The sequence below is a fragment of the Taudactylus pleione genome, unplaced genomic scaffold, assembly GCF_031769625.1.
Source record: "Taudactylus pleione unplaced genomic scaffold, aTauple2 ptg001198l, whole genome shotgun sequence".
NCBI classification, from domain to species: Eukaryota; Metazoa; Chordata; class Amphibia; order Anura; family Myobatrachidae; genus Taudactylus; species Taudactylus pleione.
Window position 1 is genome coordinate 172,578 of NW_028285599.1, and position 22,069 is coordinate 194,646.

Below are 22,069 nucleotides of genomic sequence, written 5' to 3' on the forward strand. Positions count from 1 at the left end.
ACATTCATACATCACACACATTCACACACACACACATATTTATACACATTCATACACACACATTCATATACCACACACACATTCATACACACATATTTAGACACACATTCATACACATAAAACACATATTTACACAACTTTGTGTAACTTGCTGAACATTTCTTATCATTGCCGATAAAACACAAATAACAGTTCTCTATACACCCATCACTACTATCCATTTTACCTGTCACCCATCCAATGATCACTACTAGCCATTATACCATCACCCATCCAATGATCACTACTAGCCATTATACCGTCACCCATCCAATGATCACTACTAGCCATTATACTGTCCCCCGTCCAATGATCACTACTAGCCATTATACCGTCACCAATCCAATGATCACTACTAGCCATTATACCGTCACCCGTCCAATGATCACTACTAGCCATTATACCGTCCCCCGTCCAATGATCACTACTAGCCATTATACCGTCACCCATCCTATGATCACTACTAGCCATTATACCGTCACCAATCCAATGATCACTACTAGCCATTATACCGTCACCCATCCAATGATCACTACTAGCCATTATACCGTCCCCCGTCCAATGATCACTACTAGCCATTATACCGTCACCCATCCTATGATCACTACTAGCCATTATACCGTCACCAATCCAATGATCACTGCTAGCCATTATACCGTCAGCCATCCAATGATCACTACTAGCCATTATACCGTCAGCCATCCAATGATCACTACTAGCCATTATACCGTCACCAATCCAATGATCACTACTAGCCATTATACCGTCACCCATCCAATGATCACTACTAGCCATTATACCGTCACCAATCCAATGATCACTACTAACCATTATACCGTCACCCATCCAATGATCACTACTAGCCATTATACAGTCACCCATCCTATGATCACTACTAGCCATTATACCGTCACCCATCCAATGATCACTACTAGCCATTATACAGTCACCCATCCTATGATCACTACTAGCCATTATACTTTCACAACTCTCGGATGGCAAATGAATGAAACCCGTATTTGGGGATTGGCATGACCTATTTCTGAGGTGCGGAGTCTAATGTGCTGGCGGTGTTCACCAGGGACCCTCGCAAGAGGGTATGGGCTTGGCTGCGTCCGACACACAGGTCGCGGCCCTCAGAATAGGTTCCCCTATACAGGTGCTGGTGAATTCTGGATGGAGTGGAGAAGACTTTCAGCGTAGTGAACAGGCCGGGTCAGAACCAAAACGGACAATAAGGTACCAGGGAGCAGACATGTGCAGGTCGCAGAGGATAGCCAAGGTCAGACCAGATAACCAAACACAGTACCAGGGATTAGACAGAAGCGGGTCAGGAACAGGTATGCAGAGGCTGATTGCAGGGATCCTCTGATCAGTGCAGCTGGTGATTGCAGGGATCCTCTGATCAGTGCAGCTGGTGATTGCAGGGATCCTCTGATCAGTGCAGCTGGTGAATGCAGGGATCCTCTGATCAGTGTAGCTGGTGATTGCAGGGATCCTCTGATCAGTGCAGCTGGTGATTGCAGGGATCCTCTGATCAGTGTAGCTGGTGATTGCAGGGATCCTCTGATCAGGGCAGCTGGTGATTGCAGGGATCCTCTGATCAGTGCAGCTGGTGATTGCAGGGATCCTCTGATCAGTGCAGCTGGTGATTGCAGGGATCCTCTGATCAGGGCAGCTGGTGATTGCAGGGATCCTCTGATCAGTGCAGCTGGTGAATGCAGGGATCCTCTGATCAGTGCAGCTGGTGATTGCAGGGATCCTCTGATCAGTGCAGCTGGTGATTGCAGGGATCCTCTGATCAGTGCAGCTGGTGATTGCAGGGATCCTCTGATCAGGGCAGCTGGTGATTGCAGGGATCCTCTGATCAGTGCAGCTGGTGATTGCAGGGATCCTCTGATCAGTGCAGCTGGTGATTGCAGGGATCCTCTGATCAGTGCAGCTGGTGATTGCAGGGATCCTCTGATCAGGGCAGCTGGTGATTGCAGGGATCCTCTGATCAGTGCAGCTGGTGATTGCAGGGATCCTCTGATCAGTGCAGCTGGTGATTGCAGGGATCCTCTGATCAGTGCAGCTGGTGAATGCAGGGATCCTCTGATCAGTGCAGCTGGTGATTGCACTGAGCTGGATAACAGGCTGACACTGATGTTTTCTGAGTAAGTTCACAGGAACAGCTTGTGATTCCTACACTGGAATACAGCAGCGCACAGATCAGGACACAGGAACTGTAGATAATGAGCCAGGTAGCAGTGATGGTTTTCTGCACAAAGGAGCCACAGGATAGAACTTAGCACTGGGAAGTAACTCTTTGCTCTGGCACCAGTGGGAGTTCTCACAGGGGATATGAATCTGCTGCCAGTCCATGATAGGCTGCTGAGGTCAGCTGAGGCAGGAGCACTCCCACTGGAAGAATGCTAGCAGATGACATACTGCATGATGGTGAAGTCAGTGCATGGTTCTCGAACAAGGTCAGGCAGAAATCCTGACCTGCAGCAAATGGTAATGTAAGTCACGCAATTCGAGCAGAGTGTGACATATACTGTCACCCATCCAATGATCACCACTAGCCATTATACCATCACTCATCCAATGATCACTACTAGCCATTATACCGTCACCCATCCAATGATCACCACTAGCCATTATACCATCACTCATCCAATGATCACTACTAGCCATTATACCGTCACCCATCCAATGATCACTACTAACCATTATACCATCACTCATCCAATGATCACTACTAGCCATTATACAGTCACTCATCCAATGATCACTACTAGCCATTATACCGTCACCCATCCAATGATCACTACTAGCCATTATACCGTCACTCATCCAATGATCACTACTAGCCATTATACCATCACCCATCCAATGATCACTATTAGCCATTATACAGTCACCCATCCAATGATCACTACTAGCCATTATACCATCACTCATCCAATGATCACTACTAGCCATTATACAGTCACTCATCCAATGATCACTACTAGCCATTATACCGTCACCCATCCAATGATCACTACTAGCCATTATACCGTCACTCATCCAATGATCACTACTAGCCATTATACCGTCACCCATCCAATGATCACTACTAGCCATTATACCATCACCCATCCAATGATCACTACTAGCCATTATACTGTCACCCATCCAATGATCACTACTAGCCATTATACCGTCACCTAGCCAATGATCACTACTAGCCATTATACCGTCACCTATCCAATGATCACTACTAGCCATTATACTGTCACCTATCCAATGATCACTACTAGCCATTATACCATCACCCATCCAATGATCACTACTAGCCATTATACCATCACTCATCCAATGATCACTACTAGCCATTATACAGTCACTCATCCAATGATCACTACTAGCCATTATACCGTCACCCATCCAATGATCACTATTAGCCATTATACAGTCACCCATCCAATGATCACTACTAGCCATTATACCGTCACCCATCCAATGATCACTACTAGCCATTATACCGTCACCCATCCAATGATCACTACTAGCCATTATACCGTCACTCATCCAATGATCACTACTAGCCATTATACCGTCACCCATCCAATGATCACTACTAGCCATTATACCGTCACCTGTAACTCATCCAATGATCACTACTAGCCATTATACCATCACCCATCCAATGATCACTACTAGCCATTATACTGTCACCCATCCAATGATCACTACTAGCCATTATACCGTCACCTAGCCAATGATCACTACTAGCAATTATAACGTCACCTATCCAATGATCACTACTAGCCATTATACCGTCACCCATCCAATGATCACTACTAGCCATTATACAGTCACCAATCCAATGATCACTACTAGCCATTATACCGTCACCAATCCAATGATCACTACTAGCCATTATACCATCACCCATCCAATGATCACTACTAGCCATTATACCATCACCTAGCCAATGATCACTACTAACCATTATACTGTCACCCATCCAATGATCACTACTAGCCATTATACCGTCACTCATACAGTGATCACCACTAGCCATTATACCATCACCCATCCAATGATCACTACTAGTCATTATACCATCACCTATCACTCATCCAATGATCACTACTAGCCATTATACAGTCACCCATCCAATGATCACTACTAGCCATTATACAGTCACCCATCCAATGATCACTACTAGCCATTATACAGTCACCCGTTACTCTTCCACCAATCACTACTATAAATTCTACCATCACTCTTCCACTAATCACTACTAGACAGTCTACCATCACTTCCTGACTGAGCAAAGCTAGATTGTCCAACATTGATCATTGTTAGAGAAGAGTATTGTGTTATACTTTGACATTCTGTCTTCACCCAACCACTGATGGCTGCTGGACGGTCTAACTCCTCTTACCCTCCTGTTTTGTAACATTGTCATGCTCCTAATATAAGTTGAGTCTTCTGCCTTCACTTAACGACTGATTCCTATATGGACACCCAACCCCTTAGCACAAATAAGCTTTACATCACAACTCACCACTTATTTCCCTTTTAGCTTTGCATCATTGTGTCACATACTTCAATAGGACACTGACCATCACTGATGTTTTATGTGATTCCACAACCTGACAGGTTATTGCTGAGTTGTAGCTTTCTAGCAGCAACTGATCATCTCGGAGCATGTCACCAAACGTCCTATAACCTATGGTAATGTACCTTGCTTTCTTCCTGTACCCTATGGTAATGTACCTTGCTTTCATCCTGTACCCTATGGTAATGTACCTTGCTTTCTTCCTGTACCCTATGGTAATGTACCTTGCTTTCTTCCTGTACCGTATGGTAATGTACCTTGCTTTCTTCCTGTTCCCAATGGTAATGTACCTTGCGTTCTTCCTGTACCCTATGGTAATGTACCTTGCGTTCTTCCTGTACCCTATGGTAATGTACCTTGCTTTCTTCCTGTACCCTATGGTAATGTACCTTGTTTTCTTCCTGTACCCTATGGTAATGTACCTTGCTTTCTTCCTGTACCGTATGGTAATGTACCTTGCTTTCTTCCTGTACCCTATGGTAATGTAACTTGCTTTCTTCCTGTCCCCTATGGTAATGTACCTTGCTTTCTTCCTGTACCGTATGGTAATGTACCTTGCTTTCTTCCTGTTCCCAATGGTAATGTACCTTGCGTTTTTCCTGTACCCTATGGTAATGTACCTTGCGTTCTTCCTGTACCCTATGGTAATGTACCTTGCGTTCTTCCTGTACCCTATGTAATGTACCTTGCGTTCTTCCTGTACCCTATGGTAATGTACCTTGCGTTCTTCCTGTACCCTATGGTAATGTACCTTGCTTTCTTCCTGTACCGTATGGTAATGTACCTTGCGTTCTTCCTGTTCCCAATGGTAATGTACCTTACGTTCTTCCTGTACCCTATGGTAATGTACCTTGCGTTCTTCCTGTACCCTATGGTAATGTACCTTGCTTTCTTCCAGTTCCCAATGGTAATGTACCTTGCGTTCTTCCTGTACCCTATGGTAATGTACCTTGCTTTCTTCCTGTTCCCAATGGTAATGTACCTTGCGTTCTTCCTGTACCCTATGGTAATGTACCTTGCTTTCTTCCTGTACCCTATGGTAATGTACCTTGTTTTCTTCCTGTACCCTATGGTAATGTACCTTGCTTTCTTCCTGTACCGTATGGTAATGTACCTTGCTTTCTTCCTGTACCCTATGGTAATGTAACTTGCTTTCTTCCTGTCCCCTATGGTAATGTACCTTGCTTTCTTCCTGTACCGTATGGTAATGTACCTTGCTTTCTTCCTGTTCCCAATGGTAATGTACCTTGCGTTCTTCCTGTACCCTATGGTAATGTACCTTGCGTTCTTCCTGTACCCTATGGTAATGTACCTTGCTTTCTTCCTGTACCCTATGGTAATGTACCTTGTTTTCTTCCTGTACCCTATGGTAATGTACCTTGCTTTCTTCCTGTACCGTATGGTAATGTACCTTGCTTTCTTCCTGTACCCTATGGTAATGTAACTTGCTTTCTTCCTGTCCCCTATGGTAATGTACCTTGCTTTCTTCCTGTACCGTATGGTAATGTACCTTGCTTTCTTCCTGTTCCCAATGGTAATGTACCTTGCGTTCTTCCTGTACCCTATGGTAATGTACCTTGCGTTCTTCCTGTACCCTATGTAATGTACCTTGCGTTCTTCCTGTACCCTATGGTAATGTACCTTGCGTTCTTCCTGTACCCTATGGTAATGTACCTTGCTTTCTTCCTGTACCGTATGGTAATGTACCTTGCGTTCTTCCTGTTCCCAATGGTAATGTACCTTACGTTCTTCCTGTACCCTATGGTAACGTACCTTACGTTCTTCCTGTACCCTATGGTAATGTACCTTGCGTTCTTCCTGTACCCTATGGTAATGTACCTTGCTTTCTTCCTGTACCCTATGGTAATGTACCTTGCTTTCTTCTTGTACCCTACGGTAATGTACCTTGCTTTCTTCCTGTACCCTATGGTAATGTACCTTGCTTTCTTCCTGTACCCTACGGTAACGTACCTTGCTTTCTTCCTGTCCCCTATGGTAACTACCCTATGGTAACGTACCTTGCTTTCTTCCTGTCCCCTATGGTAACTACCCTATGGTAACGTACCTTGCTTTCTTCCTATAACCTATGGTAATGTACCTTGCTTTCTTCCTGTCGCCTATGGTAATGTACCTTGCTTTCTTCCTGTCCCCTATGGTAACGTACCTTGCTTTCTTCCTGTCGCCTATGGTAATGTACCTTGCTTTCTTCCTATAACCTATGGTAATGTACCTTGCTTTCTTCCTGTCCCCTATGGTAATGTACCTTGCTTTCTTCCTGTACCCTATGGTAATGTACCTTGCTTTCTTCCTGTACCCTACGGTAACGTACCTTGCTTTCTTCCTGTCCCCTATGGTAACTACCCTATGGTAACGTACCTTGCTTTCTTCCTGTCCCCTATGGTAACTACCCTATGGTAACGTACCTTGCTTTCTTCCTGTCGCCTATGGTAATGTACCTTGCTTTCTTACTATAACCTATGGTAATGTACCTTGCTTTCTTCCTGCACCCTATGGTAATGTACCTTGCTTTCTTCCTGTCGCCTATGGTAACGTACCTTGCTTTCTTCCTGTCCCCTATGGTAACGTACCTTGCTTTCTTCCTATAACCTATGGTAATATACCTTGCTTTCTTCCTGTACCCTATGGAAACGTACCTTGCGTTCTTCCTGTACCCTATGGTAATGTACCTTGCTTTCTTCCTGTACCCTATGGTAACGTACCTTGCTTTCTTCCTGTAACCTATGGTAACGTACCTTGCTTTCTTCCTGTACCTTATGGTAACATACCTTGCTTTCTTCCTCTAACCTATGGTAACGTACCTTGCTTTCTTCCTGTAACCTATGGTAACGTACCTTGCTTTCTTCCTGTACCTTATGGTAACGTACCTTGCTTTCTTCCAGTAACCTATGGTAACGTACCTTGCTTTCTTCCTCTAACCTATGGTAATGTACCTTGCTTTCTTCCTGCACCCTATGGTAATGTACCTTGCTTTCTTCCTGTCGCCTATGGTAACGTACCTTGCTTTCTTCCTGTCCCCTATGGTAACGTACCTTGCTTTCTTCCTATAACCTATGGTAATATACCTTGCTTTCTTCCTGTACCCTATGGAAACGTACCTTGCGTTCTTCCTGTACCCTATGGTAATGTACCTTGCTTTCTTCCTGTACCCTATGGTAACGTACCTTGCTTTCTTCCTGTAACCTATGGTAACGTACCTTGCTTTCTTCCTGTACCTTATGGTAACATACCTTGCTTTCTTCCTCTAACCTATGGTAACGTACCTTGCTTTCTTCCTGTAACCTATGGTAACGTACCTTGCTTTCTTCCTGTACCTTATGGTAACGTACCTTGCTTTCTTCCAGTAACCTATGGTAACGTACCTTGCTTTCTTCCTCTAACCTATGGTAACGTACCTTGCTTTCTTCCTGTAACCTATGGTAACGTACCTTGCTTTCTTCCTGTACCCTATGGTAACGTACCTTGCTTTCTTCCTGTAACCTATGGTAACGTACCTTGCATTCTTCCTGTTACCTATGGTAACGTACCTTGCTTTCTTCCTGTAACCTATGGTAACGTACCTTGCTTTCTTCCTGTAACCTATGGTAACGTACCTTGCATTCTTCCTGTTGATAAACACTTGTAGGTGATCATACGAAGGTCTAAGCCCTCATGGAGCCAAATCCTGTCCATTAATTCAACTAACTGGAGAACCAGCATGTCCTGCCGAATATCGTCTCCAACCTAGAGAAGATCAAATAACATTAATGTTCATTCATTATTAGCGTCATATTCATCAATGACTGCATCACATGACCCAGTATTAGCGCAATAATCATTAATAACTGCATCACATGACCCAGTATTAGCGCAGTAATCATTAATAACTGCATCACACGCCCCAGTATTAGCGCAGTAATCATTAATAACTCCATCACACGACCCAGTATTAGCGCAGTAATCATTAATAACTCCATCACACGACCCAGTATTAGCGCAGTAATCATTAATAACTGCATCACACGACCCAGTATTAGCGCAGTAATCATTAATAACTCCATCACACGACCCGGTATTAGCGCAGTAATCATTAATAACTCCATCACACGACCCGGTATTAGCGCAGTAATCATTAATAACTCCATCACACGACCCGGTATTAGCGCAGTAATCATTAATAACTGCATCACATTACCCAGTATTAGCGCAGTAATCATTAATAACTGCATCACATTACCCAGTATTAGCGCAGTAATCATTAATAACTCCATCACACGACCCAGTGTTAGCGCAGTAATCATTAATAACTGCATCACACGACCCAGTGTTAGCGCAGTAATCATTAATAACTGCATCACACGACCCAGTATTAGCGCAGTAATCATTAATAACTGCATCACACGACCCAGTATTAGCGCAGTAATCATTAATAACTGCATCACACGACCCAGTATTAGCGCAGTAATCATTAATAACTCCATCACACGACCCAGTATTAGCGCAGTAATCATTAATAACTGCATCACACGACCCAGTATTAGCGCAGTAATCATTAATAACTGCATCACACGACCCAGTATTAGCGCAGTAATCATTAATAACTGCATCACACGACCCAGTATTAGCGCAGTAATCATTAATAACTGCATCACACGACCCAGTATTAGCGCAGTAATCATTAATAACTGCATCACATGACCCAGAGGAGTGAGAGAGGGGGGTATGAGGGGAGAGAGAGAGGGGGGTATGAGGGGAGAGAGAGAGGGGGGGTATGAGGGGAGAGAGAGAGGGGGGGTATGAGGGGAGAGAGAGGGGGGGTATGAGGGGAGAGAGAGAGGGGGGTATGAGGGGAGAGAGAGGGGGGTATGAGGGGAGAGAGAGAGGGGGGTATGAGGGGAGAGAGAGAAGGGGGTATGACGGGAGTGAGAGAGGGGGGTATGACGGGAGTGAGAAAGGGGGGTATGACGGGAGTGAGAAAGGGGGGTATGAGGGGAGAGAGAGAGGGGTATGAGGGGAGAGAGAGAGGGATATGAGGAGAGAGAGAGAGAGATGAGGAGAGAGAGAGAGAGAGAGGGGGGGTATGAGAGAGAGGGGGGTATGGAGAGAGAGAGAGAGAGAGGGGGGTAGGAGGAGAGAGAAAGAGAGAGTAGGGGTAGGAGGAGAGAGGGTGGGGGATACAAGGAGAGAGAGAGAGAGAGAGAGAGATGGGGTATGAGGAGAGAGAGAGAGAGAGAGAGAGAGAGATGGGGGTATGAGAGAGAGAGAGAGAGAGAGAGAGAGAGAGAGAGAGAGAATGTAGAAAGAGAGAGGGAGAGAGAAAATGGTGGGTGAGGAAATATAGCGCTTTGATCACTGCGCTGTACTTAGCATGTGAAATGCACAATATTATTTGTATATGTTATTACCTCTCACCATAGATCTGTGATGTGCAATCGCAGTATTACAGATTTATGCAGCAAGCCAATCATTATATCATCATTTTGTTACATGTGCACTTTATTAGGTTTATATTGGAGTAGATATCACTTTAATGTAACTAATATGCTGCACTAGGAGATGCTATATTTTCTCACCCACCTGTCACCATTGGGTACAAATTGTAGCTGGTGATTTGTACACGCTGTGCACGTTACTACCGGAGGCCCCGGTGAGGAGTGTTACCCATATATGAGGAGTCTGTACCACGTCCTTATTTGTGTGACAGGATGGCAAACAGGCCATACAGGTAAGTGTGTAACAGAGGGGGCACATTATGGGCCAAATACCAGTCACAGACAGTAATAGAGCGCTGTTCATATAGCAGCTTCATCGCCAGGTTTGTTACTATATATGAAGGTATATATAGGAGCTGAGCAGGTGAGCGCACAGGTGCTGGTATAAATAGGAGCTGTAGTATGGGGGAGAAGAAGAAAACTCTCTTGTTGGGGGCACTCGAATGTAAAGGTTATAATAAGAATAATATATAAAAAATAACTTTTATTAGATATATTTTAAAATACCAAAAACAAGTCTGAGCCTGTTACTTATTGGCATTACTGTTGGAATAACAGCTATAAATTATCACAAGCAGAACACGAACATACATAGAACATAAGACAACATATAATACAATACTTATCACAATTGTGTGAAGCTAAGTGAAATATTACAAATAGGTCTATAATTCTCTGTCTCATACAATATTGAGACCTATATAAAACATTTACTAGTTCAATGACCTCATAATGTCGTCATAGCACAATGGCTAATCAGAATTACGGCAGAAGCATACAAGGAAATCTTCTAGAAAAGAATGTGATAATAACCATACAATATTCAATATAGGTTACGTGAGATATCACAGCACAATAACACTGAACAGTAATCAGAGAAATACAATGATAAGGGGGTCAGATGAAATAATAGCTGACCCTGCAAATATCAAAATGAATATAAGTAAATCACAGGTTGTAATGAGAGGCAGATCACACGTAGGTCACCTGTGATGCCACCCAGGTACTTGTAGACAGTAAGGTTATAGGAAAAAGTAAAGCTACTCCTTTATGTGGAGTTTACAAAATAGCAGCTGCTGCATGTCATTGTATAACCATTGAATGGCATGTGAGCGTACTATAAAGGTACTCCCAGGGTAGGGAATAAGTACAATGAGTATCTGCTGTTGGACTGCGTTAAAAAGAAGGTCCTGGTGTAAACATTGCAGGAACCTCTAATAGGCGCACCCCAATGAGAGTACTCATAGAGACAATAGTTATCGTAATGAGATAACACAGCATAGGTTTGCGATCTGTGCTGCTGCCAGTCATATACCAAAGGTAGTGGTGAGTGGTGGGAAACCCAGATCGCATATGCAGTGATAGGAAGAAAGAGTATGAGTGTAGCTGCACTATGGCTAGTACAGGACAAGTGGAGCTCTGTTGCCCTAAAGGTATTGCAGGGTCACAAACTTGTCTCTGTTGAATAAAGCCACTCAGTGCGCTAAAGAAAGTGTAGTATGAAAAGTACCTGAGCGCTCACCTCCAGGGAGCCGGTGTGTAGTATAGAAAATCTGCCACTAGAAGAGCCTGTCAGTATGCTGCCATGACGAATCCCGCCTGTACACAGCCATGCATCTGACTGAGGAAGCGACAGTGAAATGCGCGTCTCAGACCCGCGAATCCGGCTGTGTACAGGCGGGATTCGTCATGGCAGCATACTGACAGGCTCTTCTAGTGGCAGATTTTCTATACTACACACCGGCTCCCTGGAGGTGAGCGCTCAGGTACTTTTCATACTACACTTTCTTTAGCGCACTGAGTGGCTTTATTCAACAGAGACAAGTTTGTGACCCTGCAATACCTTTAGGGCAACAGAGCTCCACTTGTCCTGTACTAGCCATAGTGCAGCTACACTCATACTCTTTCTTCCTATCACTGCATATGCGATCTGGGTTTCCCACCACTCACCACTACCTTTGGTATATGACTGGCAGCAGCACAGATCGCAAACCTATGCTGTGTTATCTCATTACGATAACTATTGTCTCTATGAGTACTCTCATTGGGGTGCGCCCATTAGAGGTTCCTGCAATGTTTACACCAGGACCTTCTTTTTAACGCAGTCCAACAGCAGATACTCATTGTACTTATTCCCTACCCTGGGAGTACCTTTATAGTACGCTCACATGCCATTCAATGGTTATACAATGACATGCAGCAGCTGCTATTTTGTAAACTCCACATAAAGGAGTAGCTTTACTTTTTCCTATAACCTTACTGTCTACAAGTACCTGGGTGGCATCACAGGCGACCTACGTGTGATCTGCCTCTCATTACAACCTGTGATTTACTTATATTCATTTTGATATTTGCAGGGTCAGCTATTATTTCATCTGACCCCCTTATCATTGTATTTCTCCGATTACTGTTCAGTGTTATTGTGCTGTGATATCTCACGTAACCTATATTGAATATTGTATGGTTATTATCACATTCTTTTCTAGAAGATTTCCTTGTATGCTTCTGCCGTAATTCTGATTAGCCATTGTGCTATGACGACATTATGAGGTCATTGAACTAGTAAATGTTTTATATAGGTCTCAATATTGTATGAGACAGAGAATTATAGACTTATTTGTAATATTTCACTTAGCTTCACACAATTGTGATAAGTATTGTATTATATGTTGTCTTATGTTCTATGTATGTTCGTGTTCTGCTTGTGATAATTTATAGCTGTTATTCCAACAGTAATGCCAATAAGTAACAGGCTCAGACTTGTTTTTGGTATTTTAAAATATATCTAATAAAAGTTATTTTTTATATATTATTCTTATTATAACCTTTACATTCGAGTGCCCCCAACAAGAGAGTTTTCTTCTCCCCCATACTACGTTTATCTATACTCTCATGGGGAGCACCTCCACACTTTACAATATTTTTGCTTGACACCTATACTAGGGTTTGATATTTATAATTGTGGATTTTCATTATTCTTTTGACTAATTATATCCAATATATTATACCCTGTGCTCAAACTATATCCCCCTATTCCCCCCTTCCCTGGTCATTTATAAATAGGAGAGCGCACAGGTGCTGGTATAAATAGGAGCTGAGCAGGTGAGCGCACAGGTGCGTCAGGTAATGACAGGCAGGCGTCTGAGATGTCTTGGAAACTGCAACGAATGGATGTCTGAGTGTGAGAGGGGTGGTAAGACCCCGATTTGTGACAGCAACAGGCGCACAGGGTGGGATTGTGGAGTACTTACAGCCATATAGTGTTTGCCCAGATACACAGATACTATGTTATACAGTTATATAGTTACACAGATACTATGTTATACAGTTATATAGTTACACAGATACTATGTTATACAGTTATATAGTTACACAGATACTATGTTATACAGTTATATAGTTACACAGATACTATGTTATACAGTTATATAGTTACACAGATACTATGTTATACAGTTATATAGTTACACAGATACTATGTTATACAGTTATATAGTTACACAGATACTATGTTATACAGTTATATAGTTACACAGATACTATGTTATACAGTTATATAGTTACACAGATACTATGTTATACAGTTATATAGTTACACAGATACTATGTTATACAGTTATATAGTTACACAGATACTATGTTATACAGTTATATAGTTACACAGATACTATGTTATACAGTTATATAGTTACACAGATACTATGTTATACAGTTATATAGTTACACAGATACTATGTTATACAGTTATATAGTTACACAGATACTATGTTATACAGTTATATAGTTACACAGATACTATGTTATACAGTTATATAGTTACACAGATACTATGTTATACAGTTATATAGTTACACAGATACTATGTTATACAGTTATATAGTTACACAGATACTATGTTATACAGTTATACAGATACTATGTTATACAGTTATACAGATACTATGTTATACAGTTATACAGATACTATGTTATACAGTTATACAGATACTATGTTATACAGTTATACAGTTACACAGATACTATGTTATACAGTTATACAGTTACACAGATACTATGTTATACAGTTATATAGTTACACAGATACTATGTTATACAGTTATATAGTTACACAGATACTATGTTATATAGTTACACAGATACTATGTTATACAGTTATATAGTTACACAGATACTATGTTATACAGTTATATAGTTACACAGATACTATGTTATACAGTTATATAGTTACACAGATACTATGTTATACAGTTATATAGTTACACAGATACTATGTTATACAGTTATATAGTTACATAGCTGGAAGGTTATAAACAGACACAAGTCGTAAATTACTTTCTAATGAAATACCTTGAATATCACGTGAACGTTTGGCCCCTGGGGATCGGCGTTGAGGAAGGCGATTCTCAGCGGTTTGGCGTTGGATTTGAAGTAAGAGCACAACTAAGGATAAAGCAGCAGAAATATAAGAAATCGGTTCCTGCCGCCCAGTTACATCGTGTTATTATAAGCTCAGGTTATGGGGAAGCTTAAATTGTGAGTTACAATGGTGTTTTCTAATAGGGGTTCCTTAGAGACCGTCGGTACCCAGAGAGGAGACCGTCCGTACCCAGAGAAGAGACCGTCCGTACCCAGAGAAGAGACCGTCCGTACCCAGAGAAGAGACCGTCCGTACCCAGAGAAGAGACCGTCCGTACCCAGAGAAGAGACCGTCCGTACCCAGAGAAGAGACCGTCCGTACCCAGAGAAGAGACCGTCCGTACCCAGAGAAGAGACCGTCCGTACCCAGAGAAGAGACCGTCCGTACCCAGAGAAGAGACCGTCCGTACCCAGAGAAGAGACCGTCCGTACCCAGAGAAGAGACCGTCCGTACCCAGAGAAGAGACCGTCCGTACCCAGAGAAGAGACCGTCCGTACCCAGAGAAGAGACCGTCCGTACCCAGAGAAGAGACCGTCCGTACCCAGAGAAGAGACCGTCCGTACCCAGAGAGGAGACCGTCCGTACCCAGAGCGGAGACCGTCCGTACCCAGAGCGGAGACCGTCCGTACCCAGAGAGGAGACCGTCAGTACCCAGATCGGAGACCGTCAGTACCCAGATCGGAGACCGTCAGTACCCAGATCGGAGACCGTCAGTACCCAGATCGGAGACCGTCAGTACCCAGATCGGAGACCGTCAGTACCCAGATCGGAGACCGTCAGTACCCAGATCGGAGACCGTCAGTACCCAGATCGGAGACCGTCAGTACCCAGATCGGAGACCGTCAGTACCCAGAGCTCAGTATAGATCACTTATTTCATCGCCGTTCTTCATTATCACTATAATTATTACACCCAGAACGGAGAAGCAGTTATGGGGGCTCGGGCAGAGGGTGCGGCGGCCTCTATCTACCTCACCCGCTGCGCCCTCACAGCACCTGCTAATCCTGGGGGAGATGTATCAAGGCTTGGAGAGCGATAAAGTGGAAAATTTGGCCATGGCAACCAATCAGCTTCTGCAGGGGCGTTTCTAGAGAGGAGGGGGCCCGTGTGCGTAACACAACAGTGATAACTCTCACATCCCATATACATTACACACATCCCGTATACATTACACACATCCCGTATACATTACACACATCCCGTATACATTACACACATCCCGTATACATTACACACATACATTACACACATCCCATATACAATACACATAATACTATTATTACAGACGTATACATTACACACATCCCGTATACAATACACATAATACTATTATTACAGACGTATACATTACACACATCCCGTATACATTACACACACTACTATTATTACAGACGTATACATTACACACACCCCGTATACATTACACACATCCCATATACATTACACACATCCCATATACATTACACACATCCCATATACATTACACACATCCCATATACATTACACACATACCGTATACCAGGGCCGCAACTAGGGGGGGGCTAGAGGTGCACGTGCACCGGGTGGGGATTGCGGGGGGGTGAAAAAGCTGACTCGGCCATCCGAAAATGGCCGCCGCCAAAGAGGAGACTAATGCTAGAGGTCCTACTGGACCTCTAGTGTCTGTTAGCAGAGCGCAATGCACACAGCGTTCCCGGAAGTGCCGGGTACGCTGGCGCTGCAGGGAGAAGATGCTGAGAGCTGCATCTTCTCCCTCCAAATCCCCTGGCAACGAGCATGGAACCCCTGGTAACAAGCATAAATCTCCTGACAACAAACATGAAACCCCCTGGCAACGAGCATGTAACCCCTGGCAACGAGCATAAACCCCCATGGCAATGAGCATGTAACTCCTGGCAACGAGCATGGAACCCCTGGCAACGAGCATAAATCCCCTGACAACAAGCATGAAACCCCCTGGTAATGAGCATGTAACCCCTGGCAACGAGCATAAACCCCCTGGTAATGAGCATGTAACCCCTGGCAACGAGCATAAACCCATACTTGCCAACTCTCCCTCATTGTCAGGGAGTCTCCCAGAAATAGTAGCAATCTTCCGGACTCCCTGAAGAGTGTAGTAATCTCCCTGATTCCACCTTACCCCCATTATATAGCTGTTATATTAAAAAAAACAAAAAAACAGATATATACATTCAAATGGGATCATTAGTGTAATTTCCCTGCATTGGTTATAAGGCACAATGGCCCTGATTCACAGCCGCTCGCTATTTGCGAGCGCTTGCTCTGAATCAGGGCGGGACGTTTTTATTTAACCCCGGCCTCCAGGCCGCTCGCTAAGCTGTGGGTGACCATGCACAGCTTTAGCGGACAGCCTGGTGATGGTCGCGATTATCGCGACCATGGGGCTTACGACGAGACCCTTGTGGTAGGGTCTCGTCCATCGCAAGCCCCAGTGAACTTCCTGCTCTAATAGAGCAGGAAGTTCACTACTGACATCACATGTGATGTCAGTAGGGCCACCCACAAATAGCAGGCGTTCCTAAGGGAACACTTCCGTTTGTGCAGCCAGCCCCCCAACCCGCCTACAAAACGGGGCGAACTGTCGATCAACATCGTCAACCGCCCCGTCTTGTAGCGAGCCCCGGAGCAAGTTATTTCTCGCTCGCTCCAGGGCTAGCACGCGCACTGTGCGGCCATCGACCCATAGCGCTCGCGAGCGGGCTGAATCAGGCGCAATGATCCCTATGGCTACATGCATTTTCGGAAAGTTTTAGTGTGTTTTCATCAATAGATTTTATTAACGGTTTTGGGGCTCATTTACATTTGGATGTAAATCAATTTTATGACACATCCCTCAGATGTAGCAGTACACGCCCACTTTTTTTGCCACCGCGCTCATTGTTGCTCTCAAAATCTCCCTGAAATGCTTTTTCAAAAGTAGGCAACTATGCATAAACCCCCTGGCAATGAGCATGTAACCCCTGGCAATGAGCATAAACCCCCTGGCAACAAGCAGGTCATTTTAAAGAAATTAGAAGCATTACTGTGGGGCATAAAATGGTGTCGGGCAAATATGTAAGTGGCACTTTGGTAATAAGCATTACAGTGTGTGGCATAATGTGTAATGGGCTTTATGGTGTGTGGAATAATGTAAGTCACTATATCAGGGACGTCTGAATAGTGCACTGCCTTATTGAGGAGCAAGGACAAAATCCAGGAACATGAAGGGAGGGGGCGCAAAATCGCTGCCTTGCACCAGGTGACAGATATCCTAGTTTCGGCCCTGCGTATACATTACACACATACCGTATACATTACACACATACCGTATACATTACACATACTACTATTACAGACGTATACATTACACACATCCCATATACATTACACACATCCCATATACATTACACACATCCCATATACATTACAAACATACCGTGTACATTACACACATCCCATATACATTACACACATACCGTATACATTACTCACACCCCATATACATTACACACATCCCGTATACATTACACATACTACTATTATTACAGACGTATACATTACACACATCCCATATACATTACACACATACCGTATACATTACTCACATCCCATATACATTACACACCCCATATACATTACACACATCCCGTATACATTACACATACTACTATTATTACAGACGTATACATTACTCACATCCCATATACATTACACACCCCATATACATTACACACATCCCATATACATTACACATACTACTATTATTACAGATGTATACATTACACACACCCCGTATACATTACACATACTACTATTATTACAGACGTATACATTACACACATCCCGTATACATTACACATACTACTATTATTACAGATGTATACATTACACACATCCCGTATACATTACACATACTACTATTATTACAGATGTATACATTACACACATCCCATATACATTACACACATCCCGTATACATTACACATATCCCGTATACATTACACATACCCCATATACATTACACACACCCCATATACATTACACACATCCCGTATACATTACCCACATCCCGTATACATTACCCACATCCCTTATACATTACACATACTACTATTATTACAGATGTATACATTACCCACATCCCGTATACATTACACATACTACTATTATTACAAACGTATACATTACACACGCGCCGTATACATTACACACATCCCATATACATTACACATACTACTATTATTACAGATGTATACATTACACACATCCCGTATACATTACACATACTACTATTATTACAGACGTATACATTACACACATCCAGTATACATTACACATACTACTATTATTACAGACGTATACATTACACACATCCCGTATACATTACACACATCCCATATACATTACACACATCCCATATACATTACACACATCCCATATACATTACACATACTACTATTATTACAGATGTATACATTACACACATCCCGTATACATTACACATACTACTATTATTACAGATGTATACATTACACACATCCCGTATACATTACACACATCCCATATACATTACACATACTACTATTATTACAGATGTATACATTACACACATCCCGTATACATTACACATACTACTATTATTACAGATGTATACATTACACACATCCCGTATACATTACACACACCCCGTATACATTACACATACTACTATTATTACAGATGTATACATTACACACATCCCGTATACATTACACATACTACTATTATTACAGATGTATACATTACACACATCCCGTATACATTACACATACTACTATTATTACAGATGTATACATTACACACATCCCGTATACATTACACACATATCCCATATACATTACACATACTACTATTATTACAGATGTATACATTACACACATCCCGTATACATTACACATACTACTATTATTACAGATGTATACATTACACACATCCCGTATACATTACACATACTACTATTATTACAGATGTATACATTACACGTATCCCGTATACATTACACACATCCCGTATACATTACACACATCCCGTATACATTACACATACTACTATTATTACAGACGTATACATTACACACATCCCGTATACATTACACATACTACTATTATTACAGATGTATACATTACACACATCCCGTATACATTACACATACTACTATTATTACAGACGTATACATTACACACATCCCATATACATTACACATACTACTATTATTACAGATGTATACATTACACACATCCCGTATACATTACACATACTACTATTATTACAGATGTATACATTACACACATCCAGTATACATTACACACACCCCATATACATTACACACATCCCGTATACATTACACATACTACTATTATTACAGACGTATACATTACACACATCCCGTATACATTACCCACATCCCGTATACATTACACATACTACTATTATTACAGACGTATACATTACACACATCCCGTATACATTACACACATCCCGTATACATTACACACATCCCGTATACATTACACACATCCCGTATACATTACCCATACTACTATTATTACAGACGTATACATTACACACACCCCGTATACATTACACATACTACTATTATTACAGACGAATACATTACACATACCCCATATACATTACACACATCCCGTATACATTACACATACTACTATTATTACAGACGTATACATTACACACATCCCGTATACATTACACACATCCCGTATACATTACACATACTACTATTATTACAGATGTATACATTACACACACCCCGTATACATTACACATACTACTATTATTACAGACGTATACATTACACACATCCCGTATACATTACCCATACTACTATTATTACAGACGTATACATTACACACATCCCGTATACATTACACACACCCCATATACATTACACATACTACTATTATTACAGATGTATACATTACACGTATCCCGTATACATTACACATATCCCGTATACATTACACATACTACTATTATTACAGACGTATACATTACACACATCCCATATACATTACACATACTACTATTATTACAGACGTATACATTACACACATCCCGTATACATTACACACCCCATATACATTACACATACTACTATTATTACAGACGTATACATTACACACATCCCGTATACATTACACACATCCCGTATACATTACACATACTACTATTATTAGACGTATACATTACACACACCCCGTATACATTACACATACTACTATTATTAGACGTATACATTACACACACCCCGTATACATTACACATACTACTATTATTACAGACGTATACATTACACACACCCCGTATACATTACACACACCACGTATACATTACCCATACTACTATTATTACAGACGTATACATTACACATACTACTATTATTACAGACGTATACATTACACACATCCCGTATACATTACACACATCCCATATACATTATACACATCCCGTATACATTACACACATCCCGTATACATTACACATACTACTATTATTACAGACGTATACATTACACACATCCCGTATACATTACACATACTACTATTATTACAGACGTATACATTACACACATCCCGTATACATTACACATACTACTATTATTACAGATGTATACATTACACACATCCCGTATACATTACGCATACTACTATTATTACAGACGTATACATTACACACATCCCGTATACATTACACATACTACTATTATTAGACGTATACATTACACACATCCCGTATACATTACGCATACTACTATTATTACAGACGTATACATTACACACATCCCGTATACATTACACATACTACTATTATTACAGATGTATACATTACACACATCCCGTATACATTACACACACCCCGTATACATTACACATACTACTATTATTAGACGTATACATTACACATACTACTATTATTACAGACGTATACATTACACACATCCCGTATACATTACACACACCCCGTATACATTACACACACTACTATTATTAGACGTATACATTACACACATCCCGTATACATTACACATACTACTATTATTACAGACGTATACATTACACACATCCCGTATACATTACACATACTACTATTATTAGAGACGTATACATTACACACATCCCGTATACATTACACATACTACTATTATTACAGACGTATACATTACACACATCCCGTATACATTACACACATCCCATATACATTATACACATCCCGTATACATTACACACATCCCGTATACATTACACACATCCCGTATACATTACCCATACTACTATTATTACAGACGTATACATTACACACACCCCATATACATTACACACATCCCGTATACATTACACACACCCCGTATACATTACACATACTACTATTATTACAGACGTATACATTACACACATCCCGTATACATTACACACACCCCGTATACATTACACATACTACTATTATTAGACGTATACATTACACATACTA

General features: G+C 41.8%; 1 protein-coding gene across 1 annotated transcript in view; it reads right to left on the reverse strand.

The window, feature by feature from the left end:
- LOC148451039 (phosphatidylinositol 3-kinase C2 domain-containing subunit gamma-like) overlaps positions 1 to 22,069 on the reverse strand; it is a gene marked incomplete at its 3' end in the record, with an annotated part of 402,128 nt that overhangs the window by 167,217 nt on the left and 212,842 nt on the right. Inside the window, exons 21-22 of the mRNA XM_088462349.1 lie at positions 14,473 to 14,565; positions 8,248 to 8,377 (exon numbers count right to left, since the gene is read on the reverse strand). Coding sequence (XP_088318475.1) covers positions 8,248 to 8,377; positions 14,473 to 14,565 — 223 coding nt within the window. The remainder of the gene's footprint in view (positions 1 to 8,247; positions 8,378 to 14,472; positions 14,566 to 22,069) is intronic.